The 17,779-nt window shown below is 38.6% G+C and overlaps 1 protein-coding gene across 6 annotated transcripts in view; it reads left to right on the top strand.

Moving 5' to 3' along the window:
• Window positions 1-1,994: 1,994 nt before the first annotated feature.
• The window catches only part of SCAF8 (SR-related CTD associated factor 8), a 201,569-nt gene continuing 185,784 nt past the window's right edge, over window positions 1,995-17,779 (top strand). For 2 of the 6 annotated variants that reach the window (XR_015550112.1, XM_087425113.1), the window contains exons 1-2: window positions 2,340-2,517; window positions 8,197-8,259. Coding sequence is in view for 5 of the 6 variants with exons in the window: in XM_087425113.1 (XP_087281239.1) it covers window positions 2,488-2,517; window positions 8,197-8,259 (93 nt within the window). In the remaining variant the exon portion in view is untranslated. Of the gene's footprint in view, window positions 2,159-2,328; window positions 2,518-8,196; window positions 8,260-17,779 lie in introns of those variants that run through there. The other 4 variants (XM_087425115.1, XM_087425114.1, XM_004440701.3 and 1 more) reach the window with 4 other exon arrangements.

Here is a 17,779-nt window from a genome sequence, read left to right as displayed (position 1 = left end):
CCTCTAACCTTTCTCTCCTTTTCCTCTTGCTTTATTTCCTTCTTATCTTAAGAGTGTGCTTAGGCTGTCCTCTGCTTTTTATTTTCTTTTCCTTCCCTTGATCAAAGTATGCCCTCTGCTATCTTACTGGGTGTGGAAGCTTTATTAAATCAAGTCAAGCAATATGTTAACAACTGATTTTATTCTTTAGGTTGTATTGCATTTTAATCTCTCAGGACTAAGTAATTCAGTCGACATTCATTAACAAATGACTGAATAAACAACCCCTCATAGGCCAAAGCAGTGAATGTTGAGCATCAGAATCTGGCATGAATAGAACTGAGTGGGGTACTTACGCAAGTCACGGCACACTACTTTATTTTTTTTTTTTATTGAGGTAACATTGGTTTATAAATGGCGTGCTACTTTAGATGGACTGATTAGGGGAGACTTCTTGTGGGAGGGTGAAAAGACGGAGGAGTCAGTTAGGAAAAGAAAATGAGCAACAGCACCCCACTGAGGGAAGAGGCACATACAAGTGTCCTAGGTAGGAAAACATGTAGTGTTGTCACGGAACAAGGGAGGCCAGCGAGGCCAGACGGAAGTGAGCAAAGGGAAAGTAGTGTGAGCCCTGGTAAGAGGTTATGATAATATCTCAAGTGCAACGGGAAAGTTTTAAAAGTATTTAAGCAAGGATGTGAGCTGATCTGATTTGTGTCTAAAAAAAATCCCTCTGGCTACAGTCTGGAGAATGAATTATAGGAAGACAAGCAGATCAGTTAGGAGGCTACCGCTATTGTTGGCAAGAGATCATAATGGCTTAGCCTAGGGGGATTAGAGGCAAATTGAGACTGAGAACTTGAGCATGTGAGATTTTGAAGGTAGAAACAAAAGCTCTTACTGATGAAGTTATCCCTTTTACCTTCTAGGTAGCCAGCCCCCATATTAATGCTGTCAACGAAGTAGACACAAAAACACTAAAAAGTCAAGAAGGGCCTGCCTGTCTCAGTTTCACAGGCTCTGGGCTCATGTCTTAGGGAAGCACCTTGATTCCAACAACTCCCCCAGGGTAAAATTCTGCCATCATTTTCCTCCCTTCCCTTTGAGTGAACTTGGGGGATCAGTGACTGCTAAAAATCGACTCTCAGCAAAAGGACAGTGGTATTTGGGGTTCAGTGACACATTCCCAACTTTTAATTTAAATAAATGTTCACTTTTAATTTAGTATTGCTTATTTTACATTGCACGAAGTGAGAGAGAAGGCATTTGGTTGGCAGCATCTCCTATTTCACCCAGGAATATTGTATTCACCCTCGTACCCCCAAACAACCTAGGGCAAAATTCCTTTAGAATAATTCATCTACCATAAAAGATGGGTTCCCTTACACCTATCCAAATCTCGTGCGTTTGGGGGACCCGCGCCCCGCCGCACAGACAAATGCACTCATTGTCTGTCCCGCACCAGTCCCGCTGGATTAGATGCTGCGTGCATTTCCTGCACCGAGCTGCTCGCTGACTGCAGGCGTGCTTCTGTCGTCCCCCTGCCCCCACCCGGATCCAGAGCTTTTGTTTCTAACGTGTCCTCCCTACGCTGTTGAAATGCTTGGGCACATCGTTACCAAATAAATGAATGACTCGGAACTTTTCTTTCGCCTCTTAACCTTTAGGCCACTGTCCAGCAAAGTTCTGGAAGGCACCTAAACCCCGCAGCTCGTGTAAAGGGGCCAATCTACATGGAAACAACGGAAACGTGGACACTGTTGTCTCCCAAACTTGCAGCTCTGCGGGGACATGCGGGGTTTTGTGGGAGCAGCGCTTTGCAGCGGCTTCCAAGGGCCGGGCGCGCGGGCCTCGCTCCCGCGTCTGCTGGGCGCGGGGAGGGGGCGAGGCGCGGGCGGCCCCGGGCCCAGCGGAGCGCGGCCTCCGGGCGGCGACGCTCTGGCCCGCGCCCGCTCGATGGTCTGCGCGCGGTCCAGGCGCCAGGGGGCGCGCTGGCCGGCGCCGCCGAGCTCCGAGCTGCGCGGCCCGACTCGTGGCCGCCATATTGGATGCCGCAGCCGCTGCTGCCAGCGCTTCCTCCTCCGTCGTCGCCGCCGCGCGCTGCTGGTTCCTGCGGCCCGAGCGGCGGGGAGCTGAAACAGGAGCCTGTCGGAGGAAGAGGAAGAAGGGGGTGGAGAGTGGAGGGGACGGGGCCAGAGGGTGGAGGACCGAGACGGAGCGGGGCGGAGAAGAGAAGGCGCCGCGGCCCGGCCCCTCCCCCGCCCGCCGCCGACCCGCCCCGGCAGCGCCTGTGTTCCCAGACCGGCGCCCGCCCTAGCGGCCATGCCCGGGCCTCGCTGCCCCTGAGGGCGCCCGGCCCCGCCAGCGCGTGCCCCTCCACTCCCCCCCGGGCCGCCCGCCGCCGCCCCCTCCTCGCGGCCGCGCCGCCGCCCCCGTCTCGCTCCCCCCACCCCGTGCCGTGGCCGCCGCCTCTTCCGCCGCCGGGCTCGGGGCCTCCGCGGCGACAACATGGAGGCCGTGAAAACCTTCAACAGCGAGGTTGGTATTGCAGCCCGGCCTCCCCCTCGCCCGCACTCCCCACCCGGGACCGGGCCGGCGCGCGCAGGGTGGGCACGGCCCCGCAGGGGTTTCCAGGGTGGGGCGAGCGGCGGCCTAGCGGTGGCCGTGGGGGAGGGGTGTCTCGCTGCCCGGCGCCCCTCCCCCGAGTCCGGGCGGAGGGCGGAGGGAGGGCCGCCCCGGGGCGGAGGGAGGTTCCGGTGCCTCCAGCGCCCTATGGCACGGCTGCGGGGTTGGAGGGAGGCGCCCCGCAGGTCTCTCGGGGTCAGTTTCCGCCGAGGCCTGGCCCGCCCACCTCTCTGCTGGGCCTGCGGGGTTTTCACTGGACGCCAGACCTTCCCGGGGTCCCTAATGAGGCAGGCACCCATTAGGGGTAGTGCAGGAACAGCAGCTGTGGGGCGATGATCCGTGGTCCCATTGCACGGAGTGCTTCTGATTGAGATACTGTTGGCTAGGTAACCTGCCAACCTGGGACTTAGGCTATGAGGATGGTGGGTCGGGAGGTAAGGTTTATGCTGCGATTTCTTCTATTCTTACTCCCGCCTCCTCGCATCAGCACGACAGAAAGACACAAATGGCAGGGAGAGCTGCGCTTTCAGAGAGGGAAGATGCCGGGGAAGCGTTTCCCACGGGCTCATTCACATGTCCTTGCTAACTCTAGATTTTTAATAAGCAGGTGTCCAGTTTTACACTGTTTAGTTGAATTTACTAGTTTGAAGGGAGGCAGGTTTCTGTAAAATATATTAAATGAGTTTTAAACTCCGGTTAAATAGACCTTAATGAAAACATTAAACAAACATCGCAAGTACATATTTACACAACTAGAATGATCCTCACCTGTATGCCTTAGGAAAAAATATTTTAGTGTGATGCTAAATTTGCAAAAATTTTAGGAACTTTTGGTGGGGGAAGTGCTGATATTCTGTTCTAAATAGTATGACTAACGAAATCTTAAGCATTCATCTCTTAAAGTACCAGACTTATTGCTGTGATAATCCGAAGAGGACAATCCTTTTAAAAACTGTTTTACAATTTTTTTTGTTTCTTTTCTTTATTCTTAAGAATTGGCATTTGGGAAGCTTAGCAAAGAGGCTAGAAGTTAGATAACATTCATGTGAATTGGACTCTCTGTATTAGAGTAGTAGCAGTGACACAGTTATATGAAAGCAAGCACTTTTTTGATAAAGGATTTTCTTTTTGAGCACTGGATTTTGTTTTCTCTTTTACCACTTCTTAGTAAATAATTAAAGCAACAGACTTGGGAATCTTTTCCATTTTATGTATGAATTTATAGCTGATAATTTGGGGCAAATTATAAAATTTGGTTCCACCTCACAATACTCGAGTTCTTAAAATCTGAAGTAAAAAGTATTTAATGATACTATACGTTCCAATTGATTGTTAATAGTTTCACAACTGTGCAGGGAAAAAAGCTCTATGTAGCCTTTTTATTTGCTACATACAGTGCTGCAGCACTGATGGAATGTTAAGGTTTTTTTGAATTATATCAAAAAAAAAATCTCTTATTTCCACTGCAGTTATTTGATTTACCCCACCCCTTTTTGATGGGTGTCTCTCCTTGTTGTCTATGGGGTTCCTAATATGTATCATCCCCCCCCCCACGAAGATTTATGCAAGATCCCTGTGGCAGATAGAAACAAGTGGTTAGCACACTGGTTGGGCGCAGTGGAGTAGAAATGTTACAGTCGGTTTTTTGTTTCAGTATTGATGTTAGGGAAAAGGGGCCTCACATTTACATGGCTAGCTAGATGTTTCACCTCTTTTCTCATCTAATCTGTACAGGAATTTGAGATTTGTAGTAGTATTCCCATTTTAGTGTATGTAGCACTCTCCCCTTTCCCTCTATGGATTTCAAAGAACTTAAAACATCTTTTAACTCCTTTATTTACTATTAAGCTCAAACTTCATGTTTGAAAGTGGAGTTAGCTTAAAAATAGTAGCAGTACAGAGTCAGACAGAGTTGAGGAAGGGAAATACATTTGAAGAAGATTCGAAGAGTATCCTTTTTTGCTTTAAACACAAAATACATAATCTGGTTAGGTTTTTTCTGATTTTGAATATAGTTCTTTGAATGTCTGTAATGCTTGCTGACAGTTAAAATTTTGTTTTTGCAAGTAAGCATATAGTGGGAAATAGTTCAGTAATGAATATTTTCCATTAAATCATGTGTTGCAAAGTGCAAAAATAAAGAAATCTGGGTTGCAAGATGAGGAGACAAGGATGTTTTAGAGTGTTTGCTTATAGTGAATTTGGCTTTTAAAGGCATTTATCCTTGCACTGAGCCCATCAAAACTTTCTCTGCTAACTTTAAAGATCTCTTTGAAGCATTGAATTGTCAAGACATTCCATTTGCTTTATAAGGCACCCAAATTGAACTCTAAGCATAATCATTAATGTTTGTCAAGAAGATATTTTGATACTTCACTTAAAATGTTTAAAATATGAAATGCTTAGCTTTTATGGCTTGCTAATTCTCAGGTTGTTCAAGACTGCCCCCCTCCTCACCCCTAAACATTGGCTTAAAAACAGAAATGTGCCAGAGACTTTAAAGTTAAGAATATAGGTTTTTAATCTGCAACCCGTGAATGAGTTTCAGTCTGAAAAGTCCTGACCTTCTGCAGGATGTGTAGCGTTGTGATTGGTGTGTCCGCCTGCTCCCTACCCCCCCATGATTTCTCAAAGGGGTTCTGTGCCCTCCCCACCCCGTGTTCAAAGTCAGTGCCAGAAGATCCTTCATGTGGTAAATTCCTCTTAATTATCATGAGATAGAGGCTCAAGAATTGGTATTTAAGTGCCCACTGTGCTGGTTTTGTGGGAAAACCATAACTTGCACTTAAGCATCATCATTGTGATAAAAGAGTTAATCCCATGACCACTAATGTCAGTTCTGAAATGATGAAAGTAAGTTTGTCCAGATTGGAATTTGAGACCCCCTAAGAGTCAGTGCTTGACTACGAAGTTTACTCTAGGAGAATTATCATCATTACAAGGTATTGATGTACCTTGTAATTACAAAGTTGTTGCTGCTGTAAGATGGTGGCATTTGCTTGCCGTGATAATTTAGAGTTCTCACCTCAGTGAAAAGGGTCTCATATTGGTCTGCTAAATCTGTGGACTACTTTAGAACCACAGTTGACAACTGGAATTCAGCAGTTTTATGTGAGCTGCACATCTGTACTCTGTTCTTAGGAATGTCACTGTATGAAGGTCATTATGGTAAGGTTTTTGTTTTTGAAAAGAGGGAAAAGAGAATAGCAATGCGTGACCCTTTCCTTAGAAAATTATAACTTAATTGGAGAGGGCACTTTGATAATGTGGAACTTAATATATGGAAAATATGACAATCTGTTATGCATTGGTTGTGTTTAGATAAGAAAGTAAGTGGAAAAGGTGAATTTTACTTGTGTATTGAATTCTCCTTTTAATTTTTAAGGACTTACAAGGAAAAAGCCAAACCATAGCTCCAATACCGTTATTACACTTCAAAAAGTTAACAATAAATCTTTAACATAATCAAATACCAGTCAGTGATCAATACATGTTTAGGTTGTTTGTATTTGTATTTTTAGTTGCATTACTGTAGATGTTTGTTCCCCCGTGATCCGTTTCTCTTGCTGCCCTGAATAGGCTCAGTGGGAAAATGTGGAACCAGATATGTAGGTATGGCATGTGTCAGGAACATTATTGTAATTTAATTTTGGGATTTACCTTGGTTCATAAATTCTGAGAGGATTCTAGAACCTTTCATCATCTTTACGATACCTAAATTCTTAGTGCTTCTCGTCCTTAGGCTCCTTTGGTTAGTCAGTTTACTCTTTAGACTGTTCCAAGATGGAGATTTCCCAGAGACACTTTACGTTTTCCTCCTCTTCGCTTTGTCTTGAAGACAAAGTGAAATCCCATCTCTGTTTTACTTCATTTCCAGTTTTGTATCCAGAGTGTTCATTTGCCTAACTGCAGGACTTTTTATAGTCTTTCCACCAATCTCTAGTAGGAGACAAGGTTTGGTGGAGAACAGTGGAAAAGGTAGAGGGAATAATAAAAGCATGTGAAATTTACTTTTTATTTGTGCATTTTCCCTTTGTCTATGGTTTGGGAAAGGGAATTTATGTGAGCAGGTATAAAACATTGCATTTTTCTTTCATTTTCATCTACCAGGGAATCTGTTTCGTCTTTTTCTTTCTTGTTTTGACTTTCCAGTGGGAGTTTTGGTTAATTGTATCAGTCAGGCTATCTTTTTTGTTTCTACCTTGTGAAAATCTCTTGAAGATGTAGCATACTTAGTGTTATATAGGAAGGAAGCCTTCAGGACCTCCTCCTTGCCCCGGTGGCGGGGTAAGTGTTTGCTATGAGGAGCTATCCTGTGCATTGCAGGATGTTTAGCAGCAACCTTGGCCTCCACCCACTGGATGCCACTGTTGTGACAACTAGAAATGTCTCCAGACATTACCAGATGTCCCTTGGGGGACAGAATCCACCTTGGTTGAGAATCACTGATTTAGGTCCCCTGTTAAACTGTCTTAAAACACTCTTTCCCTTCTAGTGAGTACTGCAGTTGTGAATAATTAGTAATAGTCTTTCCCACCAGACTGTAAGTTCCTTGAGGACAATGACCATGTATCTTGTTGCTTCATATTCTGGTGCATACATAGCGCAGTGCCTTGATACGTAGTATATGCTAAATAAAGATTCTTGAATGAATGGAAGGATGATATACTAGATCACTGAAAGACCTGTAGTTAACATTTGTGGACATTTGGTTTTCTCTTTTGTAAAATAAATGACTGATTTGAGATTATATTTAGGTTCCCTGTTACTTGGAAGATTCTTTGACTAAATATAAAATTGATTTTTTTTGAGAACTTGTATGTAAAAGCATTATTTTGAAGGTCATTTTATGCACTATAGGAGTATAGGAGATTATATGGAAAATTTTAAGTGAGAGCTCTGATCTGTTTATAATTTTGACTTCTTAATAAGGGAGAGTGAGGAGGGGACTATTCCACTGAAAGTTCCAGTTAGATTAAATCCATCATAAGTTTTATGTTGTAATTATGCTGTTTTCAAATCCTTTTTTGCTTTATTGTTTTTCAGTTTAAAACAACATACGGTAAAAGTTTTTTTTTTTTTTTACCAATATTTTAGAAAATTAGAATACAGCGATAATTGAGATTGATAATAATGATTTTGAGACTGTATGATTTGCGAGTGTTATAGTGTTAATCATTCAAGATTAAATATAAAAATTTTTTGGCAAGATTGAAATCCACGTGATACATATAGCTCAACGATTTTATTCTAGGCTAGCATTGAGTTTGTTACAGTCATTTTGATTGACATTTAGGGGACATCTGTATTACCCAGTCTCCTAAATAGTCATATTTTATGATTACTTGTTCCTTGTTTAGAAGGGGTATAGTTGGCTTCGAATTAGTAATGATATTACTACTTGTACATGGAATTTCAGGTATCTCTTTCTAGGCCCAGTTTTGTTGTTATTGGACAACTTCTAACTCATAAGGGTGTGAGAGAATGTAATCAACCTTGACCTTGAACACTGGCTGAGCTCCTCAACTCTTAACTGAGCTCATTTTATCTGGTTTTGTTTTCTCAACATCTTTCTCTACTCCTCTCTCTCAGGATTGTGCCTCTACTCCTGCTTGTACAGACTGCTTTTCCAGCAGCATGGACACAAGAAGCATAGTAAGATGATTAAAATCCACATAAGGCAGGCCCTTTGGAAAATATTAGGTTTAAATTCGTAGTGAAATGATGTTTTGATTATATGGGCAGTACTTGGGAAGCAGAATAAAGTTTGTCACTTAGAATATATAAGTAATCTTAAAGAGAATATGTAGGGACTAAGTTGAATTTCTTCACAAAAAATAGGTTAAGTGAAAAAAAAACTTACTGTGCTTGACAGTGAGCGTAAATCATATATAAACTCTTGTTGCATTTACTTGCATTCTGCTCCACATAATTTTACTGTATTTTTTGTAAAAGAAATATAACATTATCTATTTAATATGAGTAAATTGCAAACCTCTTAATTTGATGGTTGAAAATAAAATACATCTTATATTTTGAGGAAGTTATTCAAACTATAAGATGACAAATCATTGACAGATATACTGTAGGAATGGAGAAACAAACAAAGGCTAAATCAAATTTTTGATTTTCTAATTATAGAGGAGCAGATTTTGGTAGAAGTACTGTTATGAGAAATAAATGCTGATGAAAAATGTTTCTATGGCCTATGGTGTCTTAGATGTGAGTTAATTCTATCTCAAGTTTGATGGTAAACAATACATTTGCTCTTTCTGATTTTGATTTTATGCATTTATTTTGTCTTTCTAATTCTGCTTTACAAGAGTTTCTGATACACCATATTTTAAACTCAAGGAGGGGTATATAAATGTGTTACAGTTATCTACTGTAGGTCAGGAAATATCTTAGGAACTTTGACATTACTGCATTTAGTCTGAATGGGGATTATAGATTATTCATGTTTTTTTAAAGGCAGTTATGGCTATTAAGTTAACGTATGACAAATTTGTTTTTAAAATAATTTTGCAACTTAATTTATGTAGGTTGACTTGAATGACCTAGGATTTCATTCTTTCATTTGTTCATTCATTTAGCCAATACTTAATGAATGCTCGCCACATACCAGGCGTTTTTCTATCTGTTGGGATGTAGTAGTAAACTAGACAATCAAAAAGCATACCCTCTTGGAGCTCATGTTCTTGTAATCCTGTTTCTTTCACCTTGTCAGCTCTATGTGCAGTGATCTTGTGGCAGAGCTAGTAAGGCGGGGCAGGCGTTACTGAGTCTGGGCTTGCCTCTTGTGGCTAGGGACTGGGTTGGTTGCAGCTCTTCTCTACAGGCTCATTTCTGCCTGGTCTGTTCTCAGCATTTTGCCCTGCGGAGTCCAGATTGCTTGTCTGCTATTCAGTGTAAAGACTGAACAAGTAGACTTATTTAAACCAGAATGAGATCTTATGTTTGCAACAGTGGGAAATAAGATGAGCTACATTGTTTTATTTTATACCAAATTGTTTATCACGTATTAGAAGAAATCTCCATTTGGTATTTTGGAGTCACAACTATTTCTTATAAAATACTTTATAATAAGCTTTTTTAAGGAGGTTGTCTTGTGTCAGTGAGATACTAATTAGTCTCCACATGCAAATGATTTAAACAAAACTTTTGTTAAGTGGTGACCAAACCTGTATGAGTTTAGAAGAATAAATTAATAAATATTTTTATTTTTAAAACTTCCTTGATTTAAGTACATGAAAAAATTTGGGGTCTCTTTCTTTCTCTTATAAACACTTATTTTCTGATTTTGGTTTGATTCCTCAGGCCTCATTTGAGTAGCTTGTGAGTGAAGGATGAAACAGTTTGGATCATGTACTTTAATGTGTAGAACTTGGGAAATGATGTGAAGATCTTTTTATACTGGGTCACAGTAACTAAAAAGTTGACCAATACACCTAAAACTAATACAGTGTTGTATGTCAGTTATATGTTAATTAAAAGAAATGTTGATCGGTTCCTAGTTAATGGCTTTCTTTAATTCAGTAATATTATTTGATACTATAAAGTTTTATGGTAAAAACTAGATACAGGTATTTGAATTTATTGAAATATTTGAAGCATATGGGTAAAAGAATGTTGAATGAGTCAAAATTTTTACAAATGAAAACATCTGATATAGCAAATGTCTAGTTTTTATAACAGCTGCTCTCTGTGATGAGAAAATGTCTGGCTTATGTGTTTTTATTTACCAAACATTGTTAAAAGTGAGCCATTTATAGTATATAGTGTTTTATACTCTGCCCCTCTTTTCCCCAACCATCATCATGTTTCAGTGGATCTTTAGGATAACCTTGTGAGAAAAGTAGGATAGGTACTGTCGTCATTTTACAAATGAGGAAACTGAGGCCCACCATTGTGATTTTACCAAGGAAATGCAGCTTTGTAAGTATTAGAGCTGAGACTAGAAGGACCCTGGTTGAGATGTTTGTCTTACCCTTCCCTGTAAAGGAGAGCCATCACTCGATTTTTCACAATTCCTTTTTACTGGCATAATGTCCAAATATAACTTAACTTTATTTTTTACCACTTTATAAACTTTATTTTTACAACTTCAGATTTATAGAAAAGTTGCAAGAATGATAAAGAATTTTTGTGTACGCTTCATCCTGATTCTTCTCCCTAAGTATATTAATCATATTTGCTCTCTTATTCTCTTTCTCCACATACACGTGGGCACACACAAACTTTTTTCCCGAACTTTTTGAGAGTAAATTGCAATTCATGATGCCTTTTACTTCTAAATAATTGTATTTTCTAAAAGCAAGGACATTCTCTTACATAACCATAGTACAATTATCAAAATCAGGAAATTAACATTGATGTAAGGCAGTTGTCTCCAGACCTTATTCATGTTTCACTGATTGTACCAGTAATGTCCTTAATAGAAAGATTAAATCCTGCATCACACCTTGCATTCACTTGTCTTGTCTCTTTAGTGTCCTTTAATCTGGAACAGTTGGTTATTACTCTTTGTCTTTTATGACCTTTGGTGCTATTTGATGAGAATAGGCCAGTTATTTTTAGAATTCCTTCAATATGGATTTGTCTGCTGTTGCTTCATGATTAGGTTCAGGTTATTCATTTTTGGCAAGAAGACTCCAGAAGTGATATTGTGTCTTCAGTAAGCACATGATGTCCATTTATCCCATTAATAGGGATATTAACATTTTTCTGCAAGGCTTCTCCATTGTGAAGTTACTGTTTTTCCCTTTGTAACAAGTATCTTATGGGGAGATATTTTGAAACCATGCAAATACCTTGTTATTCGTCAAACTTTCACCCCTTTGTTTTAGCATTCATTTAGTAGTTCTTGCCTGAATCAGTTAGTAATAAGATGGTTGCCAAACGGTGACTTTTTAAGTCTGTCATTTCTTTATTTAGTTGGCATTCTGTAAGACCTTTTCCTTCTCCCCGTTTATGTATTAATATGTGTCTGCCTATCAGTATGAGCTCATGGGTTCTTTTTTATTCATTGGAGTTTTTCGATGCTTAGATTTTGACCAGAGCTCCTCCGGGCTGGCTCTTGTGTCCTTTTGACATGTGCTCATCATTTTTTGAGCACTCCCTTACTTTCTTGTCCAATAAGATATTGCCGCCCCAGCCCTGGAATCAGCCATTTCTCCAAGGAGCCCTGGTTTCTTCTAGGGGACATCTATTAACAAATTGAGCTAGAAATTGTATATTTGTGTGAACATACGTGTATGTATGTATACACACATTTTTATGTTTTTTATCTAATCTGTCTGCCTGTCTAAAAAGCCATGACATCCTGACATCTCCAATTCCAGTGCAACACCATAGGGTTCATTCTAGCCTTGCCCCTTTCCAAATTGGTAATCCCTTTCTCTGACAGTGAGAAAACTAGTTTCTTTTATCCAGAATGTATTAGCTTATTATTTGATCGGTCCTAAGATACACAGAAAGTAGTTTCAGAATAGCTAAACCATATGTCTGTGAAAACAAACCTATTAACTAGAATTTAATGTTTGTTTATAGTTCATTTTTTGTTTAGCCTGAGGGTATATAGTCAAAATACTGTTCAAACATTGCTTGGTTAGTTTTTTTCCCTTAATGTAGTTCTGCTAGTCATTTAAAATATAATTAGGTTCAATTTTTTCTGTTTGTATTCTGTTTTGTTTTTTTCCTCCATCCATTTTTGTTATTTCATTTTTTTCATATGCAAAGCATTAAACATAAATTAACTTGAATCCTCCTTTGCTTTTTTATTAGCTTCAGCATCATAACCACTTATGCTCTGGTAAGCAAAAAACAAAACCCAAAAAACCATTTTCTTAACATTCTTCAAAGCAAATAACAAGCTGAAATTCAGAGGTCTGGATATGGAGAAGGTCTTAAGTGAAAGACCTGTTTCTAATAGCACAGATTCAGTTCGTACGTGAAAGGAAGTGTATGTTCACAAAAACTTGCATTCTCTTGTGAATGGAAACCCCATTCCCAGAGGTCGGTAGACTTGTTCTGTAGAGGACCAGATAGTAAATATTTTAGGTTTTGTGGGCCAGTTAAGGCCACTTTCTCATGTTCTTCTTGTTGCTCTCACAGTTCTTTTAAAATATAAAAACCATTCTTGGCTTGAGGGCCTACAGAAATAGGCCCTGGGCCATACTTTGCTGGCCCCTGCTGCAAACTCTGAAACCTGAGATCTTGATTAATAGCATGCTACTTATAAATCAGAATTGTAATTGAGCAAGATGTATTCCTTATAGGCTTTTATAAGGCTTATTTTAACATCAAAACAGAAACAAAACAACTTCAAAGCTGCCTTAGTGAAAATATTTATTCAGCAGATTTTTAAAGCACCTACCACATGTGTAGACAGTATTCTAAGCTGTAGAGATTTAACAGTGCACAAAATAGACGAAACAAAACCAAAACCAAAACCACCCACCCCCCAAAAACCTCTGCCCTCATGGAGTTTGCATTCAGTTTTTGTGTGTGGGTGTGTACTGGCAATGCACATTTCTTGTTTTTCCTCATTTAGTGACATGTTTTATCTACCACAAGTTGTTTTCATATTAATTGCAGACCAAGCATTCTTTCTTGAAAACTTGATAAAAAATGCAGCAAAGGGGGCAAACTTTTAAAAGTTTGGCTCATTGTTTCCCACCTCTCCTTTTTTGTGAAGTGTGATTTTCATTTGAAAATGATTCTGTCATGATGCTTTGACAGTGTATCTACACTAACTTACTAAAGGAAGACAGTTACGTAAAACCTCACTGATTGGGACAAAGAACTCAGACTTAATTTAGTGATAAGTGCAAGTCTATTATAGAATCTTTTAAAAAATGTTATTCAAGTACATCACAGTAATTCAGCTACTCTTTCTTTAAGGCTTTAATGAATAAATGAGAATGAGAATGATTCTTAAAATACTATCCAAAGTTGAGAACTACTGTGAAAGTAGTTGCTTATGTTAATTTTCTTGACATAGGGAGAAAGTCTCCTGACAGTGCTAATACTCATTTACATAATAACTCAAAGAACTATGTGCAGGTTCTCTAGCTTGTTCCTGGCTAAATATCAACACCTTTGAATAAAAAATCATCAAAATGAGTTTTTACCATGTTATATATTTGTTGCTGACATGACTTCTATCTATATTTGAGTAGTTTTTCTGTAAGCATGTAATAAACCAGCAAGTACCTTTTTTTTTAAAGCTTTATTTAGATATGAGTAACTGCTTTTATAAGGATTATTAACATTTTTAGCTTTTTTTACACCAAGAAAAGTGGTTTTTATTTTTTTTATTTTTAGCAATTCCTCTTTGGAGCAGAATTTTCAAAATTCTTGTTTCTATTCTATCAGAGAACCCAAGAACCTCTTTTAGAGGCTTATCTCTGCCTTGGTGGCAATTACAAGAACAAGGGTTGTGACCAACTTAGCTGAAGAGTATTGACATCCTAAAGGAGTTGGCCAGAGCCTGCCACATCATTCCTTGTGCAAAATTTCCCAATCAGTACTTTGATTCATTTACAAAATCAAAGGATTAGATGTCTTAGGCCTTTTAGAACTGTAACAATTAATGATTCCAAATAATTCTGTGAGTGCTTCCTTTATTTTGTTAGTCCTTCAAGATTGTCAGACTTTTTTTTCTCATTTTAATTACAATTTTTGAATTATTAGAATGCAATAATAGCTCATGAAGGTTTTAATGTAATAGTAACTAGTGGTTGGAAAGAATGCTAGGAAGTAGCTGCTGGTTGTGGTTGTTTGAGCTTTGTTGTTAATGCATATTTGCCATCTATCAGGCATTGTATTTTGCAGAGTGGTTACCAGCATTAATTAGATACCTGCATCCTTTTTCTTGGACAGCTCACATTTTAATAGGGGTGGGGGTGGGAATGGATTATCACAGAGTTAGGAGGTAGTGTGATGAATATTATGATACAAAGAGTAATGATGTAGCCTGTGTATGCCGTGTACACTCTTCTGTGTATATCATGGTGTACACAGTATGAGGGAGGAGACATTGTGTGAGGCAAAGGATAAAGAACATTTTCAAGGAAATGGAGATTTGGGGTGGGAAGGGGTTGGGAGGAGTGATGGAGAATTAGGCAAGGATCTTCTAAAGGGCCTTTGTGTACTATGCACAGACCTCCTTTTTAATCAGAAGGGAGTGGAAAGTCTAAAGGGTTTTAAATGAAAGCACAAGTTTTAAATTTGTGTTTTAGAAAAATGATTATCTTTGTGGAGCAGAGCAATGGAGGGGTGAGATTGGGGGAAGGAAGGTTAAATTAGTATAGAGAAGGTGAAGGGCTCAACTAGAGTAATGGGAAGAAGAGGAAGGGATGAATGCAAGAGAAATTTGGTAATAATAGGGAGCTGGATGTGAGGAAAAGGGTGGTGCTAGGGTTTGGCTAAGTGACAAGGTAGATAAAATGGTACGGTACCAGTCATTAAGATGGGCAAATCAGGAGGGGCAAAAAACGAGGAGAAAGATAATTTGGTGGGTTGGGTTGGATGGGGGATCATTTTTTCCACCTAGACTAAAAAGATCTTCCGTATGGAAAGAGATTTGGAACCACCCATATTTCAACCACCCAAAGACACTTAACTATTACTGTGTTGTTGAATACAGTAGTAGTTTTGTGCATCTTGAAGGTTTGGTGCCTGTGGAACATCAAGGTGGAGACACACAGCTGAGTTGATAGGTCAGGCACCTGGACAGAATGGGCTAGAGGTGAAGATTAGGAGACGGTGCAGTCGTCGAGGAAGATGAGGTAGAGGAAGAAGAGAAGCAGGCTTCGGACAGAATCTTGTAGAATCGTTAATCTTCCTCGTTTTTTTGTTTTTTTTTTAGATAAGGCTTTGACCTTTTTTTCCTACCACACGGTATTTGTGAATATGAGACATTTAAAAGCAACTCGGCATGAAATATGCTTGATTTTAAATTCTGCTTATGTGGCCAGATGTTCTTGTATGCAGTTAAAATTTAAGTAGTAAATTGAATCATCTGAATAAAATTAAAGATTTAAATTTTGTTTAATGAGATTTTATTAGAATTCCTTAACGTTAAGCCTTTTCATATCATTTAGCATTTTATTAGCATCCTCTTAGTCACTAATTCTTTACCTTAACTCTGTCTGTATAACTGATTTAATTGTGAACATGGAGTTGTGAATTTAAAGACTATATCATTAAAAATAGAACCCATATTTACTTGAGAAATTCCAGCTAATATGGTTTATAGGCATTTGTTATGAAGAGGATAAACAAATGAATTATTCTTTCTCTTGTTCTCGTTTTGGCCATTTCACCGTTATTAGTACTTTTTTAAAAATTAAGAGGAGGTAAAATTCACATCTTTCCTTTATGTTTACAGAAAGACATAGGAATGAACTGAAATTAAACAAAGATGAATTGTTTGGATCCCAGGGAAAATTTAAAGTGGAGAGTTATTTTTATATTTGTGCGTGCTTGTTTATATTTATGTATTTTGTTTTCTTCCTTGGAGAATCATTTCTATTCTCTTTGATTTTAGAACAGGGTAGCTAAAGACCGTTACAGTCATGTTATGCTTTTGTAGCTATAGGCAAAACTAAAGTTCGTGGTTATATGATATGGTTCCTTGTTTACGTCCATGCTTAAACTTGATTTCTAGAAATTAACAAATTTTAGACCTGAAAGACTTGTGATAGTATATCATTTAACAGACTTATTTTACAGATGAAGAATCAAGGCCCAGAGATGCTGAAACTTGTTCAGAGTCACGGCTTATCAGAGGCACATAGTGGCCAAATTAGAAGAAATTTCTGCATTCTGTGTCTTAGTTCATTGTTGTTTTCAGTTTTTCAGTCTGGATTTTTTGAGTGAGATTTTGGTAGTGTTTATGTATGTTGGAGGTGGAGAAGGAGTGTGAATTGGTGATTTTTAGTAGATTATCATTTCATGCTAATAGCCATGGGCCAGGACAAGGAGCAAACTACTGTACTGCCACTCTCCTGCTTATAAAGTAGGGTGTTATGGGAAATAGGCATTCCTTGGCAAGGAAGTCTTGTGTAGTAACACACCCACGTAGCCAGCAGTTCTCTAGCAACTCAGTGCTCTGCAGAAAAGTTAAAAAAGCCCTTGAGTACAAAGTTCACATCTTTTGTACCTTCTTTGTAGGAGAGGAGTGCAGTTACTCTATAAGCCTGTATCCTTAGCATGTTTCTAATTTTCCTATTTTAGTAATGGTGGCTACTTTGAAACAACTTCCTTTAGATTTTCACATGAAGACTTCTGTTTAGAAGCCTCTCGGTATAGGTGTTTTAAAGCATGACAAGGCTACAAAGTTAATATGGTTGCTGTCAAAGTAAGATGTGATAGATTACAGTTGGCAAGGAAGGAGATAGTTGTTTTATCATTTGTAGAAGGGGATTGGACAAGATAATCTTTAGGTTTTCTTTAATATTAACTCTAATGAACAAGTTTTCTAATGAATTTTTCTTAGCTTCAGTTTACTCATTTTAAAAATAGGGATAACGATACCTTCCCTGACTACCTTTCAGAATTGGTTTAAATATTTAAAATATTGTCTGGTTTTGAAATATTAAAAAAAACTTTTTAAAAAAATATTTTAAATATTTAAAAACTTTGAAGATATAAAATTATAAAATAATTTCATAAAGTGTTTGGAAAGCCAAAGAATACTAGTTCTAATACTCTTAGTTTTCTAAAATAAGTTTTTTCTAAAATATTCTTCCTAGAGAAAAGTAAAGAATACTAAGGAAAAGTAGTTTAAAAAAAGCTGCAACTGGGAACATATAGCATCATTGTGGAGATCTCTGTCGTCCTGAAAAGTATCTTCATATTATAGCATACTTTAATAATGGGTAAAAGTTATAGAGATTATGAGTTATAAAGAAAGTGCTGGGTTATGATCAGCATGTTTTCCAAATTGGAGAAATAGTTGAACAAAACTTTTGACCAGCATACAGTAACAAAATACAGACCATGATGTGTTTTGGGCCAGTATTGTTGGTCGTTGTCATTTATAAGAATTTCAGGGTTTTGCTAAATGCATCAAGGCTTTTAAGAAAATCAATTTTAAACAGTTATTAGGAGTATGATTTTGCACCAGAATATATAGTTTAAAGTGTCTATTTCACATATATTCATATAC

This window comes from Ceratotherium simum, chromosome 38 (assembly GCF_057802395.1).
Source record: "Ceratotherium simum simum isolate JZ-2026a chromosome 38, ASM5780239v1, whole genome shotgun sequence".
Classification (NCBI taxonomy): domain Eukaryota; kingdom Metazoa; phylum Chordata; class Mammalia; order Perissodactyla; family Rhinocerotidae; genus Ceratotherium; species Ceratotherium simum.
The sequence above is the reverse complement of the archived record's forward strand: the minus strand, read 5'-3'. Positions and strand labels throughout refer to the sequence as shown.